Source organism: Thamnophis elegans, chromosome 1 (genome assembly GCF_009769535.1).
Source record: "Thamnophis elegans isolate rThaEle1 chromosome 1, rThaEle1.pri, whole genome shotgun sequence".
In the NCBI taxonomy this organism is placed as follows: Eukaryota; Metazoa; Chordata; class Lepidosauria; order Squamata; family Colubridae; genus Thamnophis; species Thamnophis elegans.
The window spans coordinates 91,476,745-91,492,245 of record NC_045541.1 but is presented as its reverse complement, the minus strand read 5'-3'; the positions used below and the strand labels follow the sequence as shown (position 1 = coordinate 91,492,245).

At 35.1% G+C, this 15,501-nt stretch overlaps 1 protein-coding gene across 3 annotated transcripts in view; it reads left to right on the top strand.

Annotated features, from left to right (window-relative positions):
* Positions 1-15,093, top strand: part of QSER1 (glutamine and serine rich 1) — a 44,710-nt gene extending 29,617 nt beyond the window's left edge. For all 3 annotated transcript variants that reach the window (XM_032224146.1, XM_032224138.1, XM_032224156.1), the window contains 6 exons: positions 459-655; positions 1,695-1,832; positions 4,061-4,158; positions 6,936-7,088; positions 10,016-10,111; positions 11,118-15,093. In XM_032224146.1, coding sequence (XP_032080037.1) covers positions 459-655; positions 1,695-1,832; positions 4,061-4,158; positions 6,936-7,088; positions 10,016-10,111; positions 11,118-11,258 — 823 coding nt within the window. In that variant the 3' untranslated portion in view covers positions 11,259-15,093. The remainder of the gene's footprint in view (positions 1-458; positions 656-1,694; positions 1,833-4,060; positions 4,159-6,935; positions 7,089-10,015; positions 10,112-11,117) is intronic.
* Positions 15,094-15,501: the final 408 nt, after the last annotated feature.

Here is a 15,501-nt window from a genome sequence, read left to right as displayed (position 1 = left end):
AGAGATACTCTTTAGTTAATATAGGCATGAAGATTTAAGGCTTGCACCCTAACATTGTCTGGAGCAGGAGTAGATTTCAGCAGGTGTTACTGTGCGCACATGTATAGCTCAAGGGAAATTATTCTGCGCATGCGCAGAACTAGGAAAAAAGATGATGGCGACAGCGGTGGCCGGGGTGTGTGGCCAGCCTGGGTCGCTGCCGGTTCTGCGACCCAGGCCACAATGCCACTACCAAACCGGTTTGCTTCAACCAAACCGGACCGAACCAGTAGGAACCCACCTCTGGTCTAGACCCTCTAATTAGATGTTTAAGCAATTATTTTAATTTACAAATGAATGAAGTGTGGAAATCTATAAAAAAAATTAACTGAAGAAGAAAACTAATCAGCTAAGTTGTATCACTTTGACTTATAAACACTAAGTTTGTAACAGTTTCTTTGAATTATTCCAACTTATAGAATTGCTCACTGTAAGCCAAGTATGAACATCACTAAAGTTCCTGATCCCCCAGTGCCAAAAACGGTTACAACAAAAGTTACTTCAGTGAAACCCAAAGCAAAACAGCCAAAGACAAAGGCTGAACCACCACCAAAAAAACGCAAAACATGGAAAGAAGAATCACCCTCTACTCTTCAGCCGCAGAGTGATGAGGAAGGTAAAAGATCTGGGATTTTGTGTCATTTCCATTCTTATATTGTCACATTTATTAGTCACATTGTATAAGGAGGCACATTTTTAATATTCTATTTTAATTTTACACATTAATATAATATGAAGAACCCTAATTTATATATGGCATTTGTACATTTTTTTCTACATATAGAAGAAGGGCGGTGGGGGGGGGGGCTCCCTAGCATGTTCCCAGTGTGAGTAGCTCCAGCATCTCTAGTCATTTGTTAATCTCAGTGACTGCAAAAATATGGAGCTGCACCAGGGGTGGGTTTCTCGCCCCGTTCCAACCGGTTCGGGGCCGGCGGCGTCCTCATGCATGCACGCGGCGCACACATGCATACTAGCGTCTGTGTGATGCTCCAGCTGCTCCTGGAGGATCGCGCAGGCGCTGTATGCGTCCTGCGCATGCGTGGAAGCGCAGAACTCGTCAAAACCGGATAAGGAGGGCGGGCGGGTGGGCCAGTCGCCGTTTCCGGAAGTTACTTACTTCTGGGTTCGCCGACCAACCGGTTCGCAGGGACCGCCACGAACCGGTTGAAACCCACCCCTGAGCTGCACACTCTCCAAACAGCCCAATAGCATGGAGCACCTGTATGCTTACTGCTCTAGATGTATCAGGATGTGTCTTCTGATGTCATATTCAGTACAGAGAGTCTGAAGGCTATATTCATTGCAGGTCTGGTTGGGCATAGTTTTGGTCCTTTTCAATATTTAGTAAATATTTGTAGCAACATCTCTGCACAGGAAACCATTGAAAGAATCACACAAATTCCTAATTAAGACATTAAAATGTCTTCAATATAATCTAAAATATAATAAAAATGTGAGATAAAATAATTGGATTAACAAAATATATAACCAGTGGCCATGATGGTATAAAATATCAGTGTGAATATTATGTCACAGCTCAGTCGTAATTAGAGTAAGAATGAACTCCTCTGCAGAGTCACTAAAGCAATAATCAAGCCAGTGAAAAAATTACAACACGATTGAACAATATATTTATATATTTGATATTCTAGACACTGAACCACCAGCACCTATTGTTGCCCGTTTTTTGAACACCAGAGCTATGAAGGAAACATTTAGGAATTATATGGAACTGCTTGTCAGCCTTGCCTTGGATCCAGATACTATGCAGGCATTGGAGAAGAGTAATGGTACAGTTTGTTAAATCTCTTGTTTGTTTTTAATTGTTTAATAAATGTTTATTAAATGTTATCTTTTTAGCAGAGATTCTGGGTAATGAAAGCCACACACAGAGATTAGGAAGTTGCCAAAGTTGGAAAACACATCTCCAGATAATAGTGGCAAGAAGGCTAATAAGGTCCCCACTGTTTGAGATGGGAGAAGGGCCACTACTTTCTACTCTCCCTGTCATGGTTGTCCCTTCTGCTGTACTTTCTGAACAGATTGCTTCTCTGGCAACAGATGACAATTTAAGTCCTAGCCAACAATCCGCAGTTGTTTGGAAATGGACTCACTTTGAGTGCATCATGCTCAGAAGTCTAAGTCTGCTGATAAGTAAACAATGGTTGAAACATTACTTTGAAATACAAAAATGTAAAATCCAAAACAGAAGAAAAAAAGAGTATTTAAAATATTGAAAATCTCTTAGGAATGAGCAGCACTTTGAATCCAGAATCACAGCACGTCTTTGGCACCTCTTTAAAGAAGTTGCTTCTTTTCCTGGACTCAAGCAATAGCCAACAATCTCAGAAAAAAATGTGTTTTGAGTTAAAGAGATATGCCTGTGGCCATTCTGAAGAATCTTGTTGCAATCCTGTCAATCCATTTTACTCAGTTGATGCGACTATTCTGTAGGTCGGGGGGGGGGGCACACAACTTCTTTAAAAAGGAATCTGTGTTGATATTGAACTACCATTTCAGTTCTCTGTACAAAGCCCTCTTAGTCAGCTTAATCCAACTCAATTCCTGTTAGTCTTAACACAAATTAAAGTTTTCAGGCTTATATATTTCCATTCAGTCATGAGCAGTACACATGCAAAAGTCAGGAAACTAGGGTTTTAATAGACCTATTCAGCAGGTGAGAATAGGAAAAATATGTTTTATATTAAAATTTTCTCATAAGAATAGCTAATAAAATGAAATCATTAGAACTTCTTTGTTCTGTATCAAGCGGTTTCCTAAAAATATTGTTGAGCAGTGCCATATTTGGCTTGTACTTTAGATTCATTATGGTTTCATAGACAAATGGTTACTGTTATTAAGATTTCCTTCACAGTACTTGTTTGGCTACTCCTTTAAGGCAAGGGTGGTCAATTAATTTTCCTAAGGGGTCACACGAGAAATAGGGACTGTTGTGGATGGCCAAACCAATAAGGCTGTGAAGAAGCATAGGCACACGTGCACACACACACATAAATTGGAAACAAAATAGCAATCACCTTCAAAATAAAAGCAATGTGGCTGAATTGTGGGCACGGTGTGCACTTATTTACATTTGATTTCTAATTTCTGATCGTCTTCACGTGGGCTGGGCAGGGACAGCCAAAGGCCCTGGAGGCTATAAAATGCCCAGGTCTGTTTAAAGGTTTAGGAAAGTAACTGTTAGGGATTTAGGGCAGAGTTCATTATTCGTAAAGTACTTAGACAATAATCTATTAGGGAGGTTTTGCTTTCATTTTCTGTGTTAATCATTTACATTTGAGGTCCCAGGAGAATTTTGGACAAACTAGTTGGTAACTCAGCTATTTGACAAGGAAGCTGCAGCAGTCGTCAGAACCTAGCTAACCTGAAAGTATCAGGATTATGGGTTTCAGATGGGAAGCGGAAACAAAACAGCCACTTTTCATATTGTTGCTAATAAGATCTCTAGATGGTCACCAAGGAATAGGTTCAACATAACAAAGGTGACATATTTTATTGGGTTTATAGTATTTCTTGTCCTGTACTAAATTGTTCATTCTGGTTTGGTATTTTGTGAATAGGTTGATTATAGATGAATAAAACTAAATCTTCAAGTTGAATTTATCGCTGGTGACTATATTAGCATGCCAGTGCAATTTTCCTGGCCAGGGTATGCAACTGCCTTACTGTCTTATAAGTATCCATTGGAAGTCTATTTGCTTGACCTCCGACCCAGACAGCATCACACAGTATGCCATTGATGCAACATATCTTCACTGTTGCAGTAAAACCAATTTTGTAAAAAAAAATATTCACACTGTATTTTGAATTAAAATAACATTACATTTTTAAAAATTTCTAGGCTGAAATACGTGTTTGGGGCATAACCACAGTTGTTTTCATGATTGTTTGCTAATATATTGATTAAATAAACAGCATTTATTAATTATTTTAACTTATTTGAATAATCACAGCCACAAGACATAACACATAACACATATTGTGTCTCCTTTTTTAGATGAGCTGCTTTTGCCTCATATGAGAAAAATTGATGGCATGCTGAATGACAATAGAAAAAGGCTGCTTTCCAAATTACATATAGAGCGACCATTCAAGGTACTGATAATTATATTTCATTAATAGTTTGCCACTTTCATTAATTCTTTTATAGAAATTAAAAATTAGTGGAGCAAAGCAAATAAGCCTTTTTAAAAAATTTAGGTTCTTTATTTTTTCTATTCTTTTCTTTGTTCTATATATATTTCAGATTTCCAGCATTTTATTAGTTTATCAAAATATAAAATACAGAAGTGTAAAGAAAAATGAAAATACCAGTAGCACTTAGAATTACTATTTATACCACTTCTTAGTGATTTACAGCCCTTTCTACACAGTTTACAGAGTCAGCGTATTGGCCCCAACAGTCTAGATTTCCATTTTACTGACCTTGGAAGGATGGAAGGCAGACTCAACCTTGAGTCTGTCAGGCTCGAACTACTGGCAGCAGAGTTAGTCTGCTGCATTCTAACCACTGCATTGCCATGGCTCTTAGTTATGGGAAAATAAGAGAAGAGAGAAAAGTGTAGGATAAAGGGGAAAAGAAAAAGAAAGGCATTGAGTTCCGACTCCTTTTGGTGCAGTAGAATAAGGTAGTAACATAAAATCTCAACTTTTTACTTTTATATGATAATGTGCACTAGGCATTTCTTTAACAATAAAGCTATCTAATTAGCAAAACCCAAAATCAAAGTTTTATTTATTCTATATTTCTAATTTGCTATTCCTTTTGAAAAAGTCTATATTTTCAAATAGATGCAACATTTTTATAGGTCACTAAGTAGAACAGAAATCTACAATTGCATTTGAAACAGTTGCTTCCCGAAATTTTTCAGGAACTGGCTAACATAATTCTTTTGCGAATATTAGTTTTTACTTTGCTTTTATGCTATATTTATAATGGACAGTGGGTCCATAAGAGAGATTAACCTTCTCTTCCAGAAATCCTGGATCTTCCCCTCTGTCCCTGCCTTTTGCTTTGGAGTAGTGGTTTGATAGTTCCTGCTGCCACCTACTATTTTCCAAGTGGTATCTCATATAACAACCATCCTGTAATATTGGTGTTTTGAGAGTTTTTATAACCAGTGCTTCCTTCATGACAATTAAAAATGCAAAAAAATGAAATAATTTCATTAGGGCAGTCTCTTGGCCACAAAACATTGGAGTGTATGAGTAACTTATTCATTTCTACTTTCCTTGTGGGGAGATACCACAAGGGATACCACAAGGGAAAAACAATATCAAACTTTATTTAAACATTTAGAAAGGAAAAATTCCTGGAGTTTTGCCTGGAGTTGCCTGGAATTACAAAACAGCTATTTCAAAAAATAATTTCAAAAGAAAGACCACAAGATGGCACCGCTCTGTTTACAAATAGAGCAATTCAGCCAGTATCTCAAAAGATACACAGACACACACACACACACACACACACATGCAATTTGTATTGTAAATTACAAGAACAGTAGGAAGACAGTACAGTTATGACTTATAGCCACAATTGAGACCAAATTTTATTTTGCTAAGCGAGACAGATGTCAAGTAAAATTTGCCCCATTTTATGACCTTTTGCGCCACAGTTGTTAAGTGAATCACTGTAGTTGTTAAGCTGGTAACACAATTGTTAAGTGAATCTGGCTTCCCCATTGACTTTGCTGTCAGAAGGTTGCAAAAGGTGATTACATGATCCTGGAACACTGCAATCATCATAAATACAAGTCAGTTGTCAAGTGTCTGAATTTTGATCATGTCACCATGGGGATGCTGCAAAGGGCATAAGTGTGAAAAGCAGTCATAAGTCACTTTTTCAGTGCTGTTGTAACTTTGAACAGTCACTAAATGAACTGTTGTAAGTCGAGAAGTACCTGTACTATTTCTTCTTGCATAGCCTGCAAAATTAATATAATTTCTGAGATTACACACACTTCTGAACTAATCTGAGAAAATAAAAGAATAAGATTTGATTGACAAGCACCACGCAGAAAAAGAAAAGGGGAAAAACAGGTTCCTCGTTAGACTGGTATGTATGAGTAGTCCTTGACTTGCAACAGTTTGTTTAGTGACTGTTTGAAGTTACAACAGCACTGAAAAAAAATGACTTGAGACTGTTTTTCACATGACCATTGCAACATCCCCATGGTCATATGATCAAAATTCAGGTGCTTGACAACTGACTCATATTTATTATGGTTACAGTGTCCCAGGATCATATGAAAACCTGTTGCAATCTTCTCAACGGAAAAGCCAGATTCACTTAACAACTGTGTTACTAAATTAACAACTGCCGTGATACACTTAACAACTGTGGAATAAAATGGGGCTAAATTCACTTAATAAACGTCTCACATAGCCATAGAAATTTTGGACTCAATTGTGGTGGTAAGTCGAGAACTCCCTGTGATTCTACTGAAATAAGTAGAAATGAGAATTTTCAAAAGCATGTATTAAACTTCATTTGCTTGGATTTCTCCTAGTCTCAATAGAGATATTGACTTATTGGTAAACCCTGCTTTTCTTCAGTCCCTCTGTGCCGTATCTTCTGCAGATGTCTCCTCAAGTTCTGCTCCTTGATTTTTAAATGGCTCCAAAATCTCTTCAGTAGGTGAAAAGATTGGCGTAATCTGACTCTGACCAAAAAATGTGCTTCATTTGCGGGTGTGTATTTTGTCTAAGCCTGTCTGGCATGTAGACTGGCCAGTTGTGAAAATCATACTGTTTTCAGCCTGCATATCACTTTTTTTTTAAAGGATCTGAGTTTAAATTCTTACCACGTTAATAAGGCATATTTTATAATTCTGTTAATTGCTAATCTGCTGCTTTTATAACTTCTTTTTCAGGCTGCTTTGGAATGTTTTCCTGAAATGACAGTAATAACCCGAGATACTAAAACAAAAATGGGGGTGAATGCAGTTTCTAGAATCAAGATGAATGGGAAAGCTTATAATAAGAAAACACTGAAAATTTCCAAAGCAACCACAAAATTAGCGCAGGTATGTTTGTGTAGTATTTGTTTCTGCCATATTTCTGATGGAATGTTGATCTCAAACATTTCTTGATTATCTTGAGTGCAATTGTAATGAGTAAATTACCTTTTCCATTCTAAGATTTTAAAAAAAACTAAATTACCAAACAGCAAATTTTTAAAACCTTGAATGTTCTTTGTTCTTTATTTTTTTAAAGCCAAAGAGAAATATTTTTTTTAAAAATAGCAGTTTCTTATGGTTGAGCATTCTTACCTAGGAAGAATATGTTGATGATTCTTAGTCATCCAGGTAGAATTGTTTCCAGACATGGGAACTGGACTTCTTGTTGGTTAGAAACATTTCACTGCTTATCCAAGTAGCTTTTTCAATCTGAACAAATTAATTGGGAGGATATATATCCTCTGGGATGGTATCATTTCACCTAATAGGCTCATTAGGCAGAGAGTCATTGGGATGCAGTTTTTTAACTCCTAAATCCCCAATGAGTCTTTAAGTATGGCCTCCTGGATGAACTTGTGAAGTGGTCTTAATCTTCTTGAGGACTGAAAAAGCAGCATAAAAAATGAGAGGCAGGTTGTATCTGTAACCCCCACCTCTGTTGAGGGAAGGATTTTCCAGTTTGACATAAAGAGATTCCTTCACTCCTCTCTCAAACCAGCTAGGCGGTTGGAAGATTTACATCCCAACAATTCTTCCTACTCACCTAACAATCTTATTTAGATCAGGTGAAAATAAAACCACCCTAGAGGAGATATAGATGGATGGATAGATAGATAGATAGATAGATAGATAGATAGATAGATAGATAGATGATAGATAGATAGATAGATGATAGATAGATAGATAGATAGATAGATAGATAGATAGATAGATAGATAGATAGATAGATAAGGGGGGCCCTAATCAACTTGTTCAGGCTGAAGAAGCTACTTGGATAAGCAGTGAAACATTTCAAACCAACAAGAAAAAGATGTCCAGTTGCCATGACTCAACTTCCAGATACCCAGGAAGACATGCCAGTATACCTAATAAGTAAACATCACTAGAATTCCTCTGTAAAGGTCGTTCTTCACATGTTATAAACACACCTTAGACTACAACATCTACATTTTCTTCCTATTTCCGTGATTGCCTTTACCCGAACATTTTCAATCTATTCGTATTTACAACTGTAAAAACTTCTGCCACCATAATTTTCACTTCAAAATGGTAAATGTGTCAGATTTTAGTTGATACAATAAGCAACCATGCTACATCGGTACACCCACGTTACACCTATCCTCCGTGAGCTGCACTGGTTACCGATCAGTCTCCGGATACGCTTCAAGGTGCTAGCCGTAACTTATAAAGCCCTTCATGGTATTGGATCTGGGTACTTGACAGACCGCCTGCTGCCAATTACCTCCCACAAACCCATTAGATCTCACAGGGTTGGCCGCCTCCGGGTGCCATCTACCAGCCAATGCCACCTGGCTATTACCCGGGGGAGGGCCTTCTCTGTGGCAGCTCCGGCCCTCTGGAATGAACTCCCCGCAGGGATTCGGACCCTCACCTCTCTCCAGGCCTTCCAAAAAGCCGTCAAAACCTGGCTTTGCCGGCAGGCCTGGGGGTGATGAGTTCCCTCCCCTCTCGACATGTTGTTTACTTTTATTATTTGTATTTTGTCTTTTTATGTTCCCCTTTTTCCCCTTTGAATTGTTCGCTGCCCTGAGTCCTCCCGGAGAAGGGCGGCATACAAATAATAAAATACAAATACAAATACAAATACATCTTTTAATCTCTTGTGTTAAATCCATAGTGGATACTGCACCTGTCTAGAAATTGGAAATCTATGAGTTCTAGTCCCACCTTAGCCATGAAAGCAGCTGGGTGACTTTGGGCCAGTTACTCTCTCTGTTGTAGGAAATAAGTAATAGTAAACAATTTCTGAAATCTTGCCAAGAAAACTGTAGGGACCTGTTCAGGAGTCAACACCAACTCAAAGGCAACACACACACACACACACACACACAAACACACACACACCAAAATTGATCTATAAACCTTAGGAGAACTTTCTTTAACAGACCCCTATTTGACAAGAAGGATCAATTCCATATTTGAAACTTCAAACTGATGTTGTTGAGTCGCTAAGTCTTATCCAACTATTCACAATCCCATGGACCATGGCATGCCAGGCCCCAGGTCTTCCATGCTCTTTTGGCGTTTGCCTAAATTCATCATGTTCATTGCTTCAATGACATTATCTAACATTGATGAGTTCTGGTTTAACAGGAACCCATAGCATTATTTGCATAAAATTCCATAAAGTGCATAAAGACAACAACTCCAATCATAGAACAAAAAATTGCAAAAGGAACCAGGTTTTCTATCATACCATAAAATTATACCTGGTTATATCCGAAAAACTTTTCCTATAATTTAATACAGCTGTTACTTTCTTCTAATGAAAAACAGACATGGAAATCAAGAACCATGTTTTTAACTTTGTTATTATTACTAGCTTTTTATTCCCACCTTAAAAAAATATTTGGTGAACTCAATGCAGGTGCTTAATATTTCTTCCTCTTCCTATTTTTTGCCTTTCCCTGTGAGATGGTTTGAACTGAAAGTGCCTAGCCCAAGGTCAGGCAGCTGGCTGAGAGACCTAGAAGTGACAGTTCTCTGTTTTCTTATCATGTTCCTTCTTTCCTACAAGTAGAAACCTACTCCCTACTCAACTTTTCTTAACAATAAAAATAATTCACAGCCTTAGATGAAATAATATTGCATAAGAAAAAAACATATATGCATAAAATTTATTTCATTCTATTTTTGTGAATGATTTTATGCATAGCTATGAGTAAATTTTTATATCTTCAAATAATTATTAGTATCAAAAAACTTAACTGTATTTAGTTACTGGAGTGGTTAATAAATATTTGTTTCTGCAGGAATTTACTATAGATCCAGAAAAAATACCTTTGTGTTCTTTGTATCATTCACTCCATCATTACAAATACCACATATTTCTCAGATGCAAAGTAGAGGTGAGTCTTTTTCTAGTTTATGTTATTATTCATTGTATTCATTAGTGCAGTAGAATCTAAACTCAATTAAAAATCAGATAAAGATACACTATTTTCAGAAGATATTGAGCAGTTTTGCATTTAATGAATCAAGTTTTACAGATTGCAAAAAGAAAGCTGCTTTGGTGGTGTAGTTAAGACATCAGATTATAAATCATGCAATTCTTGAGTTCTAGTCTCACCTTAGGTACAAAGAACGGGGTACTGTGGCTCAATCACTATCTCTCAGGCCAAATCATTTCTGACATTGGCCAAAAAAACTGCTAGAACAAGTCCTGACAGTTGTCAGGAATCAAATATTGATTCAAAGACACACACACACACACACACAATTGTAAAAGTGTCTTATGTCATGGTAACGAGATACATAATACTTATGAAACCTAAATGAATTTAGAACTCTGAGGTAAGGTGGATTAAGAGAACTGAAATACATTACTTATGGTCTTATTGATTCCTGTGTGTTCATTATCTTGAACAATTCTGGATAATGCGTAAACATGAACTGGAATGGAAATTTAGCACAAAAGAAAGGAGTTGTTTCTAATATCTGTTGACACTTCAGGAGTTTACAGCTGGGGATAATGAGAGGTGTGATCTAACAAGATCCATTAAAAATATTGGAGATTCTACTGCAGCAAGTATTGTAATAGCTCATTAGAACATCAGGAAGCATACTTAGAAGATCATTGAATAACTTCATTTATACTAAGGTGATCTCTGTCACTATAGTAGTTGCAATATAATCTTGTGTGTCAAACTGGCGGCCTACAGGCCACATGCAACATGCACAGACCACGCCTACCCCATCTCCGCAAATGGAAAAAAGTCGCAAAATGTCACATGATGGCAATGTGACGCAGCAAGTTTGATACCCGTACCCTAGGAAAATGCATGTATATGTACTCAGAGTACTAGGAGAAATAATAGAAAGCTAACTATGACATTTAATTTGTTCTCTCAATAGATTTCTTCCGTTCAAAAAAAGAATGCAGATCTAGGTCAAGAGGAAATTGTACAGCAGTGCATGAAAAATATAAAATGGATAGAAGATCTCTTTGAGAAGTTTGGTGAACTTTTGAATCATGTTCAGCAGAAATGTTGCTAACAAATATTGATGCAAACGTGACTTTTTTTTTGTTCTGTTCTACTCATCAAAATAAAATTAAAAAGGCTGATAGGCTGGTCACGACAAACTTTATTTTAGGTCAAAAGAAATCATGGTATTCTGGGTTCCTTGTATTCTAATAAGAAAAAAAAAGATATGATGCCAAGCAAATGGAACTACAAACAAACCTGAATTTTTAACTTGGAGAATATTTTTTCCTATTTTGTAAACTTTTCTTTTGAAATAACTTAGGTTTATTTTTGACAAATGATCGAAGCATGTACTTAAATATATATATTTTGGCTATGATTAAAATAACTTTTTAAATATCATGCCATTTTTTTTTACTCTGAACACTAGGAAGAGTCACAGTGATGGTAACTGTGACTGAGCTCAAGTAGAGTCTCGAACTTTTTGCAGAGAAATCTTAATAGGACAAGAACTACTGTGTGTGAATAATCTCCATCTACATTCAAGAATACCATTCTCCTTTACGGACTCCAATTACTGATGTTATGTTCAGGAAACTCAACATGGATTTGGTGCAATCCTATGACTGCTATTTTGTGACAGATTATATTATAATAAAAAACAATTACCTTAATTATTTTCCCTAGGTCTTGAAGAAAGACATATTTTTTCCTTACATTTGTGTCCTTTATTTTTCCCTTTTGGAAAGAAATCAATTGTACATTTTATCCCACAATTAGTTGTATTTTTCAGAGGAAAAAGTATTGTGGCTTAAAATTGTTTCATGTACTCTTGTAATACATTTCCAATTGTTTTTTTGTTCATTTTATATATTAATTTCATATTGTAAAGTATGTATCTTGAGATTATCTTTGTTTATACAGGTTTGCTTCAGTGTTAACCATGAATGAGACATATTAGACTTCATAAGTTTGCTTTATGTATGGTTATATTGACAGATTGCAACTTATTTTCTGATAAATGAAATATGATTTTTGTCTTAAAACTGCTTGATTAATAGAACATTTCAATAAACGGCTACTACATTGGTCTTCAGTAAAGTGAGGATTAGCAATTGACCAGGCTATATGCAATGTTGAAAACAATTGAGTTTTTTATTTTTGTTATTTAGAATTGGTAATGGCAGAACTGTTTGTTTCTTGGTGCCTTTTCAGAGTCTCAGGCATCTTTTGTAAATGACTTTCTCTGATTAATAATTTTTCAGTAGGAATCAGTAGTCCCACTTAAGTTACAAATGGGCTATACTTGCATCAATAGGAAGGTTTTTTTTTTAATTTGCTAACAAAATGCCTTACCTCAGCCATTGATTCAATATGTGCAGGACTTGTTATTTAGATTTTGTGAAAGTGGAGATCCTGTACTTCCATCAAATAATATATAAAAACAATTCAATTCCTTTTTCACTGCCACTTAGTGCCTTAATTTCAGCCAAGAAAGCAGGTTTCCTCATTCATTAGCCAATCAGGATATTATTATATGTAGTGTGATGTATTTTCTTTAGTTATACATGTGTTCATGCACCTTAGATATGTAAAATGCAGTGAAGGGCTGTGTTCATGAGCAATTAAACTAGGATTTCAAAACATCAAAGAAGAGCATTTTGTTAATGTGTATGTTATGTTGGACAACCTGCATATTTTCAAAATATGTTTTCATGTTATTGGAAGTAGTATTCATTTCATTCCTCTGATGGGTTCATCAAAATACTGATAGAAATTGGTAATTGGACTTCAAGATTTTATTACTGCACTTGCCTTGAAAAAAGTTAAGTTGTGGTACTATAGTTATGAAACTAGAGTTAACACCTTGTGCTAAGATTAAGCTGAAACAAAGAAAACTACTGGTATATTATGGCCTAGCACAACAGCCCAAAAATACTGTATTTCCACTGATCCTATGGAAAATTTAAAGATACATAATTATATATTATTAAGATTTCCTGCTTAAGGAAAATTTGTCAAATGCATCTGGTTACAAGCAATAAGCCAGTACTGCTTGGAAGTGGGAACAGCGTATGGAAATAAATATACTTCATTCTTACCTTAAAATTTCAATCATATTTATCTGGATACAAGTCTCATTTATTTATAGGAATTTTTTTTTGTACCAGATCAGTAGGACAGCAGTATAAGAATACTGTTCTGTATTTTTTTTAAATGGAACTTTTGTTTCTGCTATAGCTTACTTATTGGGGACAAGTATTTAAAGAAGACATCGCTTCCATATTAATTTCCAATTAATTAATTAATTTCTAAAATATTTCAATTGAACGTTTATAAATGCAATCCAAAAATATTTCTTATACCATCAATTTAAAACATATCTTGAAAAAGCTTACAAACAGAAGATGTAGATGGAGTATGACTGGTTTGTCAATTATAACATATACTAAACTAGCAATTAAAATAACACAATGGACTTAGTTAATAAAACCTTTAAAATGTGATTTTTTTCATATTTCAAAGTCCTATCATTTCACTTCTCACCAATTCTTAAACCATCTTTGAATCAATTCCATTCAATGAACTAAAGAGACTTTCAAGTTCTAATTTCAGACTGCAGTCTTACAACAGTCTCTTCAACTTTATTAAAACCAATAGAACTTATTTATTGGTTATGTAACTATACTGCTGTATCAGATGTTTGTTTTAATTTTAGGTGGCAACTGTCAAAAGATGGCGGATAGCTTCTAAGGATCATGGAAGTAAATATACAAGTTTTTATGTTTTAATAAATCAGAGATTTATTTAAAAAATCCCCCCAGTGTTTCACACAGAGACTTAGCACAGTATTTGAGGAGATTGTTATAAATTAATTTATGCAAATTATAAGGTCTCTGAGTATTGTCATGGAAAAGAAAATGCATTTTGAAAGACAGCTACCATTGTCTTGGGTAGCATATTTTGGGAATAAATTTGTGGTGAGGACCAAAAATGTTTCTGGTACTATTGCTCATAGTCACTGAACTTTTTGTTGAAAATCCTAGTAAATTTAATGGGATCTCCAGTAATCACTGAAATATATACAAACCTGTCATAGTAGATTCCACAGCGTTTGTTTTCTGGTGGTATTCAAAAAGTGCAACAATTTAGGATAACAGCAAATGAAAGGACAAATTTGTAGCTACAATCAATTTTATTTTCATTCATTTATTCAAATTTAATTTTTGCAAGGCCATTTTTATCCACATCAACATTTAAAGCATATTACTTAGAAATTTAAAACTTAAGTACAGTCCTTATTCTGAAAAAAAAGTTCAACATTCCTTCTTTAGAGAATTATTAGCACACTCACAAAAGTAAAGTATCTAACAGTGCCTCACCTAAACATGGAAGTAACTGGGGTTTGATTCCAAATTAATATTTTTAAATAGAGTTTTTCTGTTTAAGCTGAAGTACTGGTAATAATTTTAGGTATTGTGCAAGATCAAAATAGCTAATTTTCTCAAAAGAATATAATATCCTAATTTCACAGTTTGTTAAATTTAACATTTGAATTTGTCCTCCAATATAATTTAGCATCTGGTTGCAATGAGAGAAAACAAATTAATTGATATTCTGTACAAAAACTATTACATCATTTTGACATTTCAGCAATCACTGTTTTATGTTCTGAATTCTAAAAATGTGAAATACCTGATGTTTTTGATTCCAAATATCACTTGTTTTAACAGAAAAAAAATGGGTTGTACAGCCTGTGCCACCAAAACACAGTATAATTTTCTTTTTCCTTTAATAATATATGGTTAAAAAGAAACTCAAACTGTCTTCCAATAAATGGTTGTCATAGAGAAAATATTTTTAAATATTTAAATTTGTACTTCTATTTAAAGTAATTTAAAAAAATGAACAAGCCAAAACTGTTAGGAAACTGAAAATTAGTTTATAGTCATTTATGATTTTGTTGATAAGTGTTTCATGTCATATACTTACATACTTTTGTGTATTATACAGTGCACATATTTCTTTTATCTCTCCCTATTTAAGTTAATGCTCACAAATGCATGGTAATATCTATCCTCTATCTACTACAAACATGTAGGCTAGGATTAATAAAGAATATTTTCTAGCCAGTTTTCACGTGGTCCACAATAATGTACAGACTTGTGACTTTTTCATAATTTTTGTATTTTTGATTTGATGTTACTAAATTCATTAAAATGTATACAGTTTTTCAAAATACTGGGTATTCTTATTGGTTAATGTGGAATAATTCTAATATCTGAGATGTGCTTTATTCATTAGGGGGAAAA